This window comes from Colletotrichum orchidophilum, assembly GCF_001831195.1.
Source record: "Colletotrichum orchidophilum strain IMI 309357 chromosome Unknown Scaffold_45.1, whole genome shotgun sequence".
NCBI lineage: Eukaryota > Fungi > Ascomycota > Sordariomycetes > Glomerellales > Glomerellaceae > Colletotrichum > Colletotrichum orchidophilum.
The window spans coordinates 45881-61711 of record NW_019173001.1 but is presented as its reverse complement, the minus strand read 5'-3'; the positions used below and the strand labels follow the sequence as shown (position 1 = coordinate 61711).

General features: G+C 53.3%; 4 protein-coding genes across 4 annotated transcripts; 2 read left to right on the top strand and 2 right to left on the bottom strand.

Moving 5' to 3' along the window:
* Window positions 1–539: 539 nt before the first annotated feature.
* On the bottom strand, window positions 540–2618 carry CORC01_06141 (heterokaryon incompatibility protein; the record flags this gene model as incomplete). The annotated part of the gene is made up of 1 exon (XM_022617783.1): window positions 540–2618. One exon carries the CDS (start codon window positions 2616–2618, stop codon window positions 540–542), a length of 2079 nt encoding a protein of 692 aa, XP_022475669.1.
* Window positions 2619–3062: 444 nt separating this feature from the next.
* CORC01_06140 (DNA repair protein rhp54) lies at window positions 3063–5806 on the top strand (the record flags this gene model as incomplete). The annotated part of the gene is made up of 2 exons (XM_022617782.1): window positions 3063–3073; window positions 3400–5806. 2 exons carry the CDS (start codon window positions 3063–3065, stop codon window positions 5804–5806), a joined length of 2418 nt encoding a protein of 805 aa, XP_022475668.1.
* Window positions 5807–6167: 361 nt separating this feature from the next.
* Window positions 6168–10752, bottom strand: CORC01_06139 (UDP-glucose:Glycoprotein Glucosyltransferase; the record flags this gene model as incomplete). Its single annotated transcript, XM_022617781.1, has 3 exons — window positions 6168–9326; window positions 9380–10553; window positions 10619–10752. 3 exons carry the CDS (start codon window positions 10750–10752, stop codon window positions 6168–6170), a joined length of 4467 nt encoding a protein of 1488 aa, XP_022475667.1.
* A 969-nt stretch (window positions 10753–11721) lies between these two features.
* CORC01_06138 (coatomer WD associated region) lies at window positions 11722–15665 on the top strand (the record flags this gene model as incomplete). The annotated part of the gene is made up of 6 exons (XM_022617780.1): window positions 11722–11751; window positions 11825–11874; window positions 11940–12259; window positions 12319–14217; window positions 14269–15371; window positions 15423–15665. The coding sequence occupies 6 exons, from the start codon at window positions 11722–11724 to the stop codon at window positions 15663–15665; spliced, it is 3645 nt and encodes a 1214-aa protein (XP_022475666.1).
* Window positions 15666–15831: the final 166 nt, after the last annotated feature.

Sequence of the window (15831 nt, the reverse complement as noted above, 5' to 3'; positions counted from 1 at the left end):
CTGTCGACGGCCGGGGGGGGAATGGGTCAATTTGCGGTTGTGAGGTCAATTGAGTTTCGATGCGAGTCAATTGATTTGCAAAACAGACAGAGGAGGTTAGAATGTGTCCGGCGCTAATGACGTTGGGATGTGGGCTTGCGGGCTTGCTCTGGTAATGTCGTGTTGAAAGGAGGAAACGCGCGAGAGACCCGACCATCTGGTCCAATGTCGCACCTGATTTTGTGTGCACGCAGGTACCCTAGAAGGACCTCGGTTTGGGGGCCAACTTGCTTACTACGTAGGTACTTGGGTGCCCACTTTGCCAAATCTCGGTGGATCATTTACCGAAGGACTCCCTCCTATTCAACATCGCTTAGGTATCCGAGTGAGTGAGGTACCTTAGAGATTGAGATTGTTTCATACGGATACTCATACTCGATCAACGAATTTGTCTCTCTACTACAGTTCAAATTTTATGAAACGACTGTCATCCAGAACAATCAGATTGCCAAGTCCTGCAAGTGTTACCCAGCAATGATGCACCTGGAACTTTGTGCCTGTCACTGGATGCACACATCTTCCCACAACGCATCCTCGCCGACAGCCTCCCCGTGCATAATGCCATGCAGGTAGGCCTCTCCAATTAATCGATAGCTAAATGGCCCTGAAATTGAGGACACCGGTAGCTCTCGAAGTACCAGCGGTGACGGACAGCCAGCCACGATCCAGATTCCATCGCCATCTTGTACGGATTGGCCTCCAAGTCCGATGTGACAGCTATCTGTCAGGAAGGGTCGCCTCTCCCAGAGCGTCTCAAATGCGAGATTGACATAAGCCTGGCAATGGTGCTTGAAGCGATCAAAAAGCCCGTCCACTTGCTCCTGCTTCTCGCATTCCTTGAGTTGCTTCAAGTACCCCATGATCACGTCGCATGAGGGTACCGTCTTGCTGACATCGGACGCGGCGAGTCTTTTGATACTCTGCAAACGGCCGATGTAATCCTCCAAATCAGAACCTTTCTTCATGGCGCAGTATGCCTCCCACAGAACGTGGTCTGCAATCCAGGAATGGAATGCCTTTCGCAGGCCGTCTGGGGCAGGATGCGTGAAGGCGTCTCGGTCACCGATCAATGTCCTCCAGAACGCCTCTACTCGACACTGCCCTGTCGGCTTATATACGGGATCACATTGCAAGAGGAAGTCGGCCCATTGCGTGAAGCTCCCGTTGGTAGCTACCTCCGAGTATACTTCGCCCACCAACGATACTGTGCCGACGCAGAAGGCCTTGATGTGGAGAAGCTTGTCCTCGGCAACGCGATAATTCGTCAGCATGGAACGGCATGCGTCAAAATAGGGGATGCCAGCTGGCCATCTCATTGCCAGAAACGCAGATGGCCCTTTTGCGGAGAAATCGGGCACCCAGGACGGCAGACCCTCGATGTTCTTGACCGAGTCGTCGGGAACCGCCGTTAGGATGGCCAGATTGTTGCATTCTTCCATGATGAAAACTGCCGTGTCGGTATATATGCTAACTGGCGTGCAGTGTTTGCGGTAGTTGGCCTCCAACTTCGTCCTTGTGCGGCCACTGATATCCAAGAGGAGATTTAGAATGCCTAGTAGGCCGAAAACCTGGTCTCTGGGGTCGGTGGCTTCCACTCCAACTGTCAGGCGGAGCATCAGAAACAACAGCGCACCCGCCGTCTTGGTTCTACTGCTTCCACCTGTGCAGGAGAGAGGTCCGACTATGTGATCCAGCGTGGTGCTGTCCCACAGGTCGAGGATGTCGTGTCTACACCTCTGGATTGCGACGATACCCGAAGAGTTGCTGCCGATTTTGACGTCCTTGATTGTAGGATTATTGTCGTACAAGACCTCTGATAATTGTTCGTACAGACGACTTTCGTATAAAAAGTCGGAGCAAAATGCCACCGTCTCCCACGGAATGATATCGTTTCCCCAGAGGATGCAAGCATCTTTTGACAAGGCAACTTCCTGAACGACCCAGACGCGATTGAACCACTTGCGATCAAAAAAGGCAATGAAGGCGTACCACACATTATCCGGAACGTGTAGCAAGCCGTATCTGCCCAGAACATCGTCGTCAAAGAAGGAGTTCTCCTGGTCGAAGCTGAAGTTTCGCTGGGTATTCTCGGCCATCGTGCGAACCAGTCGGGTTACCTCTGCTGGGTGGTGCTCTTCGGTGACGGACCCTAGCCATATATCGACGCGGGTGGCCTTTTTGTAGATTCGGTCCATGATCCCGACTTGCATGCTGCGCTCTGTGTCGTCGGCCTGGTTGATGCTGATGGCGTCGACCCAGTACAAGTCGCAGGAGTTGTGGCCTCTGATCCAGCATAGCGCATCGTGCAGATTTGGGAACATGTCAAAGCTGTGGCCATTGAGTATCACCGAGACTGTTACGGGCTGTTCAATTTGCAGAGAGGGCTTCTTTTCTGCAATGGGTGATCCCCATGTGTAAGAGAGACTTCGGTATGCTGGCAGGTCGGCAACGGCGTGTTCTTCCAGTGAAAGTTGCAACGGCCCATCTTCAGGTTTTCCGCAACCAAGGATACGCACCAGACGAATGGTATCCTTGCCAATGCGGTGGCTGTATTCGAACTTTGCTGTACCAGACGACATTGCTGCAGAGGAGAGAGCATCTCATTAAGTGTTTCCCTCCCCATCAATCGAAGAGGACTACATGTGGATTTAAGTGCTTTTTGGACTCACTCAATCGGATGGAAGCCAAGCATCGCGAATTAGTTAGCCACGTATGACCGTGGAAGAATTGTCAGCTGCGTCGTTAGGACCAAGACTAAGACGGCGCCAGCTTTGGTTCTCACGCACAACTTAATTGCGTCGTAGGATTGGTCAAGTATTGGAGACATTGTGGTAGCAAAGTGTGCCGCTTGACTCTGAAGATTCGACGAAGGATCAATGCCAACTCAAATAGTAACGTGCCAAGTTGGTTCTCGAGCGTCTCGTGAAGTTGTTCTTTTCAATGTTAACATGCTGAAGGCATGTCGAAGGGGCGACATCAGATTGGCACGGATACGGAGTGACTTAAACATGACCCCACAAAAGATGTATCTTGGGTAAGCAAGGTACGGATAAAGTACAGTCGAAATAGAAGGGTGCCTGGTGCCTGGTGCACGTGAAAGCGTGTTCGAGTGGCGACGCGGGTCGTGTCGCGCTTTCCCCCAAATCAACATCGGGTCCGCGACCGGGAACATTGGTCATATTCTTTTCCCTTCATCTTCATCCGCCCCTCTTCTGAAGGCTGGTCTTGCGAACCCTCATCCCGGGAATACGCATAATCTGCACCCGCAGCATTGCTACAACACGTATTGCGGCCCAAAATGTACGCAATACTCGTCCAATGTCTCTACAACTTATACAGCGCTTACTAACACCTCCACAGGACTGTCGACGTCACCGCCACCCCAATCGCGAACAAGGAGAACGTGCCGTCTAAGCGATGGCCTACTCCACAGTCGGTAGACAAGCTGTCTAGGCCATTCAAGTGTCCCGGATCAGCAACGAGAACCGTTGCGACCGACAGACCGGCGCGAAAGAAGAGAAGGGTTGACTACAAGGGTGCTGATGGAGAGACCGACGCGGATAAGCCATACACCAATGCCGATCGCCTTGCCTTAGCGAATCGAGATGCGAACAGGTTTCCAGTCTTTCAGGCTAAGGACAAATCAACAGTGTTCCGCAAGGCTTTCTCGGTGCCTTTGATCAATAAGAATTCGAGTGCTTATAATCCCAATCGACCTCCGCCAACCCTCGGCCTACGCACCGGGGCACAGTTCATTGCTAAGCCGCTACATGACCCCAGCGGCGAGTTCGCTATTGTACTCTACGATCCAACCATTGACGATAAGCCCAAAGAGCCCGAAAAGAAGGAGGACAAGAAGGATGTTGAGGCCGAGACTAAAATTGACGCGCCTCTCGTCCACAAGAGTCTGGCTGAGATCCTCGGAATCAAGAAGAAGGTGGAAGGAGAGCATCCTCGGGTCCCTGTCGTTATCGATCCACGATTGGCCAAGGTTCTCAGACCACATCAAGTTGAGGGCGTCAAGTTCATGTACAGATGTGTCACTGGCATGATCGAGGAGAAGGCCAATGGCTGCATTATGGCCGACGAGATGGGTCTCGGCAAGACCCTTCAGTGCATCACTTTGCTTTGGACCCTTTTGAAACAATCTCCGGACGCCGGAAAGAGCACCATTCAGAAGGCTATCGTTGCGTGCCCTTCCAGTTTGGTGCGCAACTGGGCCAATGAGTTGGTCAAGTGGCTTGGCGCTGATGCTGTTACGCCTTTTGCGATTGACGGAAAGGCGTCAAAGGAAGAGCTGACGCGACAGCTGCGTCAGTGGGCCATTGCCAGCGGCAGGGCAGTCACAAGGCCAGTCATCATCGTGTCTTATGAGACCCTTCGCCTCAACGTTGAGGAGTTGAAGCACACCAAGATCGGCCTCATGCTTTGCGACGAAGGCCATCGTCTCAAGAATGGAGACAGTCAGACTTTCAGTGCACTCAATAACCTGAACGTCACAAGACGAGTCATCCTATCCGGAACTCCTATCCAGAATGACCTGTCCGAGTATTTCTCTTTGATCAGCTTTGCCAATCCGGATCTGCTTGGTACTCGCCTGGAGTTCCGCAAGAGATTTGAGCTTCCAATTCTCCGCGGACGTGACGCCGACGCACTCGAGTCTGAACGGCAGAAGGGCGACGAGTGCTTGTCTGAGCTCTTGGGCATCGTCAACAAATTCATCATCCGCCGCACCAACGACATCTTGTCCAAGTACCTGCCCGTCAAGTATGAGCATGTCGTGTTCTGCAATCTCGCACCCTTCCAGCTTGATCTTTACAACTATTTTATCACTAGTCCGGATATTCAAGCGCTTCTCCGTGGTAAGGGCAGTCAGCCGCTCAAAGCTATCAATATCCTCAAGAAGCTTTGCAACCATCCGGATCTGCTCAACATTTCGGACGATTTGCCCGGGTCAGAGAACTGCTTCCCCGATGACTACGTTCCCAAAGAGGCGCGCGGGCGGGATAGAGACATCAAGCCTTGGTATTCAGGCAAGATGCAAGTCCTCGACCGCATGCTTGCCCGTATCCGTCAAGACACAAACGACAAGATTGTACTTATCAGTAATTACACGCAGACGCTTGACTTGTTTGAGAAGCTTTGCCGTAACCGGGCCTACGGCTGTCTACGCCTCGACGGTACCATGAACGTCAACAAGCGCCAGAAGCTTGTGGACAAGTTCAACAACCCGGATGGAGAAGAGTTTGTGTTCCTCCTCAGTTCCAAGGCTGGTGGCTGCGGTCTCAACCTCATCGGTGCCAACCGCCTGGTTCTCTTTGACCCCGACTGGAACCCCGCCGCAGATCAGCAAGCTCTCGCTCGTGTCTGGCGTGACGGCCAGAAGAAGGATTGCTTCGTCTATCGCTTCATCGCTACCGGCACCATCGAGGAGAAGATCTTCCAGCGCCAATCCCACAAGCAATCGTTGTCCAGTTGCGTTGTCGACTCCGCCGAGGACGTCGAGCGGCACTTCTCGCTCGATAGTCTGCGTGAGCTGTTCCAGTACCGGCCCGGCACAAAGTCTGACACGCATGACACGTTCAAGTGTAAGCGCTGCAAGCCCGACGGCAGGCAGTATATGAAATCGCCCGCCTTGCTGTACGGCGACACGAGCACGTGGAATCACTTTGTGAATGAGGGGTTGAAGCCGATTCAGGACCTGCTGCTGAGACAGGAGTGTGGAGAGCCGGAGGTGTCGGCCGTTTTCCAGTATATTTCGCATTAGAACGTTGCATTTGACGGATGATTACGTGCATACATTATGATGACTTGTGGTTTCTAGTTGCTTCTATCAAAAGAGTCAACAGAGGGTGTTTGGAGTTTATGAAATAGGAATGGCGAAGGTGTTGGGGACTTTGCTTGATGCACTGGACTTTATGAGAGGTCCGTATAAACAGTTTATATTGCTAGAAATATCACGTCGTAAAACGTGGTGGCATGTCGAGCGCTCTAGATACTTTCACACCGAATCCAAAAGAAAGAGAAACAAAGAAACATTTGGAAGTCAATTATTCTTTCCCCTCCTCTATGAAATGCTTCATGCTGCGTCACTATACAAAAACGTCTTCGTCCAAAAGCCTTTATGCTTATAGCTCGTCTCTAACATGCGTCTGTTCCGAGGGCGGCTCCTCCCAATTGCGACTCTTGGTGTTCTTCTCCTCCTCCGCAACAACGGGTTTCTGCTCGGAATCGCCGACCACGTTGGGCTGCTCCTCCTTTTTGGGCACCTCGGCGGGGAAACCCTTGCGCTTGCGGTCGAGAGCGGCGATCTCGTCATCGTAGACGGTCCACTCGGGGACCTGGCGACGGGCGCGGTCGAGCTTGGGCTCCTTGGTCTGCGGGTTGTTGCAGAGATCAATCGTCTTTGCCTCGCGCTGACTCTCGTCGGAGCACCATGTCTCGCACCACAGCCACTCCTGCGGCAAACTGTGGATGGGAATCTGGAACTGCATGTGGTTGGGCAAGTCCTGGTCCAGGTTGGCCAGACTGTTGGGGTCGGCGCTGAGGGAGTGGTAGGTCTGGCGCAGACGGTCGCCGGCGGCGAGCTCGCGGAAGCGGCGGAGATCGACGACGTACAGGGCCGAGATGTGGTAGGGCTGACCGCGGAGGTAGTTTGCCCAGTACCCTTGCTTCCAGAAGCGGAAGCCTTCCATCTCGGTGCGGGAGTCGCACATGGGTGTGAAGCCGTAGGGTTTGCCTTCGAGGTCGTGGTTGACGAGGCTGATCATGTCGGTGCGGACGATCTGGTCTGCGTCGACGAAGATGACCTTATCGAGGGATAGGGGGAAGAGCACGTCGAGGAAGAGGATCTTGTAGCCCCAGATCTCGCGCTGCTTCTCCTTTTGCTGACGCAGCCAGTGCGGCCACTTGAAGGTGACCATCTCGTACTTGAATCCGTACTGCTTGGCCATGTGCGGGATGAAGTCCTTGAACGAGGGAGACAGGAATTGCTCAATGAACCAGAACTTGACCGTGTGCTTGGTATTCTTCATGACGCTGACCATCATGATGTTGAGCATGCGCTCGTAGAGATGGCCACTGGCGACGGAGAAGATGTTGATCTCGGCGTGCTCCTCGTCAGACACGGACTTCTTCTTGCCCAGGATGCCTTCAGCGAACTTGAGGCCTCGGCCGACAATACTGTTGTCCTCGGGCTCGGCTAGCACATCAGCCTCTTCTTGACCTGGCTTGCGTGACAGACGAGGGTACAAGGTGGTGCCCTGGAAATCCATCAGCACCACCTCAGTGCCCTCATCGCCCGGCACAGGAGCCCATCCCTTTGCACCGATACTATCGATGGTGTAAATGTCGGTGCTCCTTCCCTGCTTCAGTTTGATATTATAAAAGCCAGGATTCGCCTTGAATTGGAAGTATCCAAGATTGGCCATGATCAGAGTATCGGCGAAGTGAGGTTCCTTCTCGGTACCCAAAACGACCTGCGCACCGCGGGGAGGTTGTGACTGTCCGCCCTCACGAGAATGTCCTTCAATGAGAATACTCTCGAGCTCATAGGATGCGTGCACGTTGGATTTGATGGAGCTCAGCTTGATATTGTCCGGGTCGAAGGGCGAGACTTTCGGCGCAACGAGCCAGGATGGCGGAACGTCCATACCGGCGTTAAGAAGAGCCTCGGAGGGCAAGCTCTTGAAGGACGCCTCAAGTGCACGAACCTTGCCAGCTTCATCGAATGTCGGCTCTGACTCAAGTACATATCGGAAGAATCTCTTGACAGGCAGCTCATCAATCTTGTCCTTCGGGTTAAGGAAGAGCTTCAAATACACGCCTTCCAGCTCGGAGACGACCTTGAGGATAGGCGCCCACCGTTGCGCCTGCTCACTGGCAGGGTTGAGAACACCGACCAGATGGATACTCGACGTCTCGGGGTTTCCAATTTCAATGGCAGTGAAAGTCGAGTTCCAAGTATCGTGGGCGCTGACGCGTAACGATGGCGCAGACTCAAAGATGCCAGCAGGGAGATCAGAGATGGTTGACAGCGCCGTGACTGACGTGATCTTAGCAGCTGCCAGCGGGCCAGAAATCTTATCTGTCAGTCCAAGTTCATCCACTGCTGCGTAGACGGGGAGAATGCGGGCGTTCTGCTCAAACTCCAAGAGGTACTGGAAGTCATCGCCTTGGAAGGGATCATCTTGAGTGAAAGGTCCAATTATACGCCCATTGAGAATGAGGAGGTTGGATCCTGGCTTGATTGCCGCGAAGGATAGGAACTCGTTGAAGTCAGCCGTGAAAATTGCATCCGAATCACTAGTGGCGGCATTGAGGAGGTTTTTGATGTCGGATAGAGTCTCAGCCTCGGCAAACTTCTCACCGCCATTCTTCAATGCTGCGTTTACACTCGAGGCTGAGGCAGATGCTGAAGGATTATGGACAACGTCCAGTCGCACGCCAGGGTTGCTACGACGGAAAGCCAAAGCTGAAAGTAGAAGGTTTGTTCCTTCATCCGAGGTGAAATCGCCCACAACAGTCAACACAGCCCAATTTTCTTTTGTTGAGTCTGCAAACGCCTCAATAACTGGGATCTTGCTGAAGAGACCATCGTGCTCGGTGTAGATCTTGTTGACGTCGAGTACCTGAAGAGACTTCTCGTCTTCTGGGTAGATGTAGGTGTTGCGACGCTTCACAGCCTTTTCGAGGAAGAAATCAGGAATCCAGCTCTTCTCCTCAACCATACCGAGATAGACTGCGCGCTGGATGGATTGCAAGTCACTGGAAGCCTTCATGCTCATGGCCTGAAGCCAATTGTTATCACGAGGTACCGGAATGCCATTGATAAAGACGGGCGGAATGGGCGTGTTGGCGCCCAATCTCTTTGCCCAGCTCTTAGCCAGCTTCACCACATTGTCAAGCTCATCTGACTGCAACACTTCGGCGAAAGAAAGTATCTTGGAATCCGGCAGAGGCTCACGACCCTTGATCGCCTTGTCAAATGAGCTTTGATCCGGCTTCTCTGTCTTGGAATCCTGCATGGCAGCATCAAGATAGTCGATAAAGACATCCAAGCCGTAGTTGTCGAGGAGATAGTATAGGACCTTGCTGATTTGGAAGGCATCCTCAGTGGGTGTCAGAGGAACTAAACCGAAGCGGATGGGAAGCTTTCGCTGGACGAAGGTGTTCATCTGAGCCACCACGCTGAGGTCTTCCATCTTGGAGAAGTCAATAGGGATGATGAGATTGAAAATATCGCGCCTGATAGGAGGCAGCTGGCCAGGGTAGACACGCTGAAGGAGCTAGGGCGAGTTAGGATCCAAGAGTCAAGTTGAGACGGAAAAGCTGGACTTACCGATGTCAATTGATCAGGGAAGTCCTGATAACGCTCGTCTTTCTCGAGGTCGTTGAGGAACATGATGACCTGCTCCTCCTCAATGTCATCCGTCCAGTCAAAGCGCGGTGGCTCCTCATCCGCTTTGGACTCGGCAACCTTGGGATGACCCAGTAGAGAAACAGCTTGGCCGCCTGTGAAGCCAAAATCACGAACACCGTCGATAAGTTTGCGTTCGCGGCGAAGGAGATCAATAATTGTGAATGCCTCAATCTGACGCTCAATGAGCTGCACTCCGTTCATCCACAGCACGTTCATGCCACTAGGAATCAACTGCTGGCGGTTCAGTTGGTGCTCAGCGAGGAATTCGGCAGACACATTGTGGGCAGCGATGGAGGTTGAGAACTTCGGGAAGTCTTGCGACAGCTTGAGGAGCGTCTCAAAGGGGTTCTGGCTCTGCATAACAAACGATGCAGCCTTCAGACCAAGTTCCTGTACCTCGGACTTTGATAGCGGTTTGAGATCAGCCACCTCCTCGGCAGCATCCAAGACTTCTTCAGTCTTCACGATCTTCTGCGAGTCATCCTGATGCGCCTCTCGGTCATCAATAACGATGTAATCGGTCCTCTTCAAGGCCAACTCGACTCCGTATCCGCTGACCGGCAGAGGCTCCTCGTACTTGCCAGCCGATTTTGTATAACGCAGGCGGTACTCGAGCTCTCCGCTGCGAGCTTTTTGCACCAGAGCGTTGTGGAATGAACCGAAAGCAGACGAAGTCGGATCTGCGTATAGGATGGCCTCCTTGCCAGATCCCAGAATTCGGTCGAAAGGGAGCACCTTTGCGCCGTCCAAAGTCGAATCCTTTGGGCTTTCCAGAGACGGTGTGCAATACTGTTTCCCTCCATGCTCGGTCCAGACTTCGCAGCCATCTCGAGCATCGGTTCCGAGCTTGGGCTCGACGGCGGTTCGGTAGTATTGATAGTGGGCTTCGATACGGGGAGCGGCGGTTCTAAGGGAAAGGGCCAGCTTAAATGTAGACAAAGAGTCCGGTGTGGTGATGTGTCCATCCTCATTCAGGGTACGTAGGAACTTGTCGTAGACTTCCTTGTCAGTCTTAGCTTCGCTGAAATGCCCGTCGGCAATGCGGTCGAGGAGAGGGAAGTAGGCGGTTGCATTTTCGCCCGCAGCGGTTTCGCTAGGATGAGCATGTCAGCCAGTGTTGAAATAGACAAGGAGAAAGCTTGGGACGGAGTCACTTACAGCAGCTCAAGGAGATAGGGACCAGACGGGAAGGCGGCCTTCATATCCACGGTCACAGAGGGGACTGCGGCGACATTGACGGCTGCCAATAGCGTCAGGCCAACGCCCAGTGGCATTTGCGACAAGCGCACCATTGTGAGGGACGGAGCGCGACGGCCGGCGCAAGGCTGTCCTCCAGAATCGTGGGTGGTTGTAACTAGTTGGCACGTGGGATCGATAGAGAGAATGGTGGCCTTCTCCCGAGTTGAGACAGGATGGAAGGACTTCTCGACAACTTGTTTCTTCTCGCCGAGGAGGAGGATAAGTTCGAGTAAATATCAAGGCAGAATGCTTCTAGAAGAAAGTGTCTTGAACTTGGGGGGAGAGAGGCAGAGACGCCTGGGGAATTGTTTCATTTATCGCCTCTGTCGCATGGCTGTTGCAAGAATGCTTAGAGGGGCTATCAGATTCGAGTTCCGTTCAGGCGGGCCAAACGGACTAGGAGTTGCTCAGTCTGGTCTCAGTCTGGGGCCGGTGTAAGTGAGCGCGCCTTCTGAACACATTGACAAAAAAGCTGTACCAAAGCAGACTAGCGTCTCCCTCGCCAGGGGTATTAGGTCGACGGGGAGGAATGGCAGAAATATGGGCCTATTGGAGGGGCAGTTGCTTACCTCAGCTTCGCCAAGTCCCGTCCCCCATCCTAAGGGAGAGCCAATGGCATCTTATGTAAGGTTTCCAGCCGTATAGCACCTTGGAACCTCGGGCGGTGAGGACACGGTTGTCGGCGGAACTCTGATGCGGGAGCTCCTGTTAATCGGCGCCATTGGACCCACAGAAATAACCCACACTTTACAGATGGCCACGAAGCGGAATTGTTACTAGGGGCGCTGAGACGAGGAAGTGGCCTTTACGTATCTCTCTACCTCGCTACGGATACTTCTACGCATCCAACCCCTTCACCGCGTCCTCTTCGTGACCCGTGAATGTCACCATCCCCTTCGATTCCAGCTGCAGCCTTTCTTGGTCGGTAAGCTGGCTTGCACTTAAACCATTCTCTCCAGAGGTGCCGCCTGTTCTCCCCCCCTGCTGGTTGCTAGAAGCTCCGGCTTCACCTCCCCGCCAAAATGCAGGCCTCCTCGGGCATGTTGACCAAGGTACGCTCCGCCCTCGGCGCATTGGGTCGAGACCCTCTGCTTGGGCCGAGTCCATTGCTCACGTAGTTCACAGTTCGAGTCCAAGTCCTCGCGCGCAAAGGGCATCGCCTTCCACCCTAAGAGGTGAGCTTTCAACCCAGAGCTTCCCCATCTTCAACTCTACCCCCTTGCTGACGAACAGCTACCAGACCATGGATCCTCGTCGCACTTCACTCCTCCACGATTCAACTTTGGGATTACCGTATGGGAACATTGATCGATCGATTCGAAGAGCACGATGGCCCGGTTCGAGGAATTGACTTCCACAAGACACAACCCCTCTTCGTGTCCGGAGGCGACGACTACAAGATCAAGGTTTGGTCCTACCAGACCCGCCGATGCCTCTTCACCTTGAACGGTCATCTTGACTACGTTCGTACCGTATTCTTCCATCACGAGCTGCCGTGGATTCTGTCGGCATCCGACGATCAGACTATTAGGATATGGAACTGGCAAAATCGTTCTCTGAGTGCGCTCAACCCTTAGGATCCCGTAATGCCCTTGAGCGTGACTGACTTTGGCTCGCAGTCTGCACCATGACAGGACACAACCACTACGCCATGTGCGCCCAGTTCCACCCGAAGGATGACCTTGTCGTCTCTGCCTCTCTCGACCAGTCTGTCCGAGTTTGGGACATTTCCGGCTTGCGCAAGAAGCACTCGGCTCCGACATCGATGACCTTCGAAGACCAGGTCGCGCGGGCGAACCAGAACCAGACCGACATGTTTGGTAACACCGATGCTGTTGTCAAGTTTGTCCTAGAAGGCCATGACCGCGGTGTCAATTGGGTTGCCTTCCACCCGACCATGCCGCTGATTGTGTCTGCTGGCGACGACCGACTCGTCAAGTTGTGGCGCATGAGCGAAACGAAGGCCTGGGAGGTCGACACCTGCAGGGGACACTTCCAGAACTCCTCCGGCTGTTTGTTCCATCCCCACCAAGACTTGATCCTGTCCGTCGGTGAAGATAAGACCATCCGCGTCTGGGACCTCAACAAGCGCACTGCGGTGCAGTCTTTCAAGCGCGAGAACGACCGATTCTGGGTCATTGCCGCCCATCCCGAGATCAACTTGTTTGCTGCTGGCCATGACAACGGTGTCATGGTATTCAAGCTAGAGAGAGAAAGGCCTGCGTCGTCAGTATACCAGAACAACCTCTTCTACATTACCAAGGAGAAGCATGTCAGATCCTACGACTTCCAGAAGAGCTCCGAAAGCCCGACTTTGCTCTCACTCAAGAAGCTTGGAAGCCCTTGGACCCCGCCACGAACCTTGTCCTACAACCCGGCCGAGCGCTCTGTGCTTGTCACCTCCCCTTCCGACAGCGGATCTTACGAACTGATCAATCTTCCCCGGGATGGTTCCGGTGCGATTGAGCCCACGGAGTCGAAGCGTGGCCAAGGCAACTCAGCCATCTTCGTCGCGCGCAACCGTTTTGCTGTCCTGAACACTTCTAGCCAGACAATTGACATCAAGGACCTTTCCAACAACACGACCCGTTCCTTCAAACCCCCCGTTGGAACTAGCGACATCTACTTCGGTGGAACCGGCAATCTCCTTATCATTACGCCCACTGCTGTCCATCTTTACGATATCCAACAGAAGAAGAGTGTTGCTGAGTTGGCTGTCAACGGTGTCAAGTATGTTGTGTGGTCGAATGATGGTCTCTACGCGGCACTACTGAGCAAGCACAACGTCACTATCGTAACGAAGACCCTCGAGCAGGTCAGCACCTTGCACGAGACTATCCGGATCAAGAGCGCAACCTGGGACGACGCCGGTGTTCTTCTATACTCAACCCTTAACCACATCAAGTACACGCTTCTCAATGGTGACAACGGTATCGTCCGCACTCTGGACCAGACCGTCTACTTGGTCCGTGTTAAGGGTCGCAACGTATACTGCCTTGACAGAGCGGCCAAGCCCAAGGTTCTCCACGTGGATCCTACCGAGTACCGGTTCAAGCTGGCGCTTGTCAAGAGAAACTACGAGGAGATGCTTCACATTATCCAAAACTCCAGTCTCGTTGGTCAATCCATCATCTCCTATCTTCAGAAGAAGGGATACCCTGAGATTGCTCTGCAATTCGTGCAGGACCCCGCGACCCGCTTCGAGCTCGCAATCGAGTGCGGAAACCTGGACGTTGCCGTCGAGACCGCGAAGGAGCTGGACCGCCCTAAGCTTTGGCAGAGGCTGAGTGCTGAAGCTTTGGCCCACGGAAACCACCAGGTCGTCGAGATGGCCTACCAAAAACTCAAGCAGTTCGACAAGCTTTCATTCCTGTATTTGTCTACCGGTGACCACTCTAAGCTGGCACGGATGGCCAAGATTGCCGAGCACAGAGGCGACTTTACTGCTCGTTTCCAGAACGCCCTCTACCTCGGTGAAGTTGAGGACAGGATCCAGATGTTCAAGGAAATTGATCTTTGTAAGTTGTCTTTATGCAAACCTCGTTCATAACTCGACTAACATGACACAGACCCGTTGGCATACATGACTGCCAAGTCCCACGGATTGGAGGAAGAGTGCCAAGCTATCCTCGAGGCCACTGGCCTCACCGAGGATCAGCTGGAGACTCCTACGATCGGAGAGGCTTTGACGCCTCCCAAGCCTGTCGTCCCCACGTTCAAGGCAAACTGGCCCACCAAGGCTACTTCTCAGTCTGTCTTCGAGAAGGCCTTACTTGGCCAGGTCGAGGGACTTTCTTTGGAAGATACACCAGCGGCTGCCAACGGTTTTGACGATGCTGTTGAGGATGACGTTATTGTCAAGAAGAATGGCAACCTCATTGATGTCGATGAGGACGAGGACGCTGCGGGCTGGGATCTTGGCGATGATGTCGTCCCCGAGATTGAGGGCGATTTCGTCAACGTTGACAGTGCTGACGCTGGTGGCGCGGGAAGCAGTGAGGCCGACCTCTGGGCTCGTAACTCTCCTCTTGCTGTCGACCACGTTGCCGGTGGCTCATTCGAGTCAGCAATGCAACTTCTCAACAGACAAGTGGGAGCAGTCAACTTTGCACCCCTGAAGCCCCGATTCCTCGAAGTTTACCAGGCATCAAAAACGTATCTCCCGGCCTCTGCAAACCTCCCCCCGTTGGTCAACTACATCCGGCGTACGATTGAAGAGACGGACCCTAGAAAGGTGCTGCCAATTGTGCCTAGGGATCTCGAGTTCCTGGCAACCAACGACCTTCAACAAGGCTACAACTCGATGAAGACAAACAAGCTGGAAGACGGTCTTCAAATTTTCAAGGGCATTCTTCACGCCATTCTGATCAACGCCGTTTCTAGCGAAAGTGAGGTCGCCGAGGCAAAGAAGCTCATCACGTCCGCCAGCGAGTATGCCGTAGCCATGGAGATCGAGCTCAGCCGTCGCAAGCTCGGCACAACTGGTGAGCAGCTGAAGCGCAACCTTGAGCTGTCAGCCTACTTTACCATCCCGAAGATTGAGGTTCCCCATCGACAGCTGGCTCTGCACAACGCAATGCAGTTGGCGATAAGAAACAAGAACTACGGTTCAGCATTGAGCTTTGCCAATCGCATCATTGCCAATGGCGGCTCCAGCAAGCTGACCGAAAACGTGAGTATCAATCCTCCCTTCCAAAGATACCCTGACTGACAACCTTTGCAGGCCAAGAAGGCAAAGGCTCAATGCGAGCGCAACCCCTCGGATGCGATTGAGATTGAGTTTGACCAATTTGCCGAGTTTGATATCTGCGCAGCCAGCCACTCACCCATCTACAGTGGCACTTCCTACGAAGAGTGCGCCTTCGACGGCTCGAAGTATCACAGCAAGTACAAGGGTACCGTTTGCAAGGTCTGCGGGGTGTGCGAAGTTGGTAAGCACGGTAGTGGTCTGAAGCTCTTTGCATAAAGAGCTGGTATAATAAATGTCGACCCATGATGTGGTAGGACTGCGTGATTGTGCAGTACGCTCGGCCGATTGGGTTTGGTCGTGGGAAAAGTTTACAGTAGACAGACTGGAGTGTCTGATGAAACCCCGGGCTTTTGATTGTTAGCAATAGTTTTGTGGGAGACGA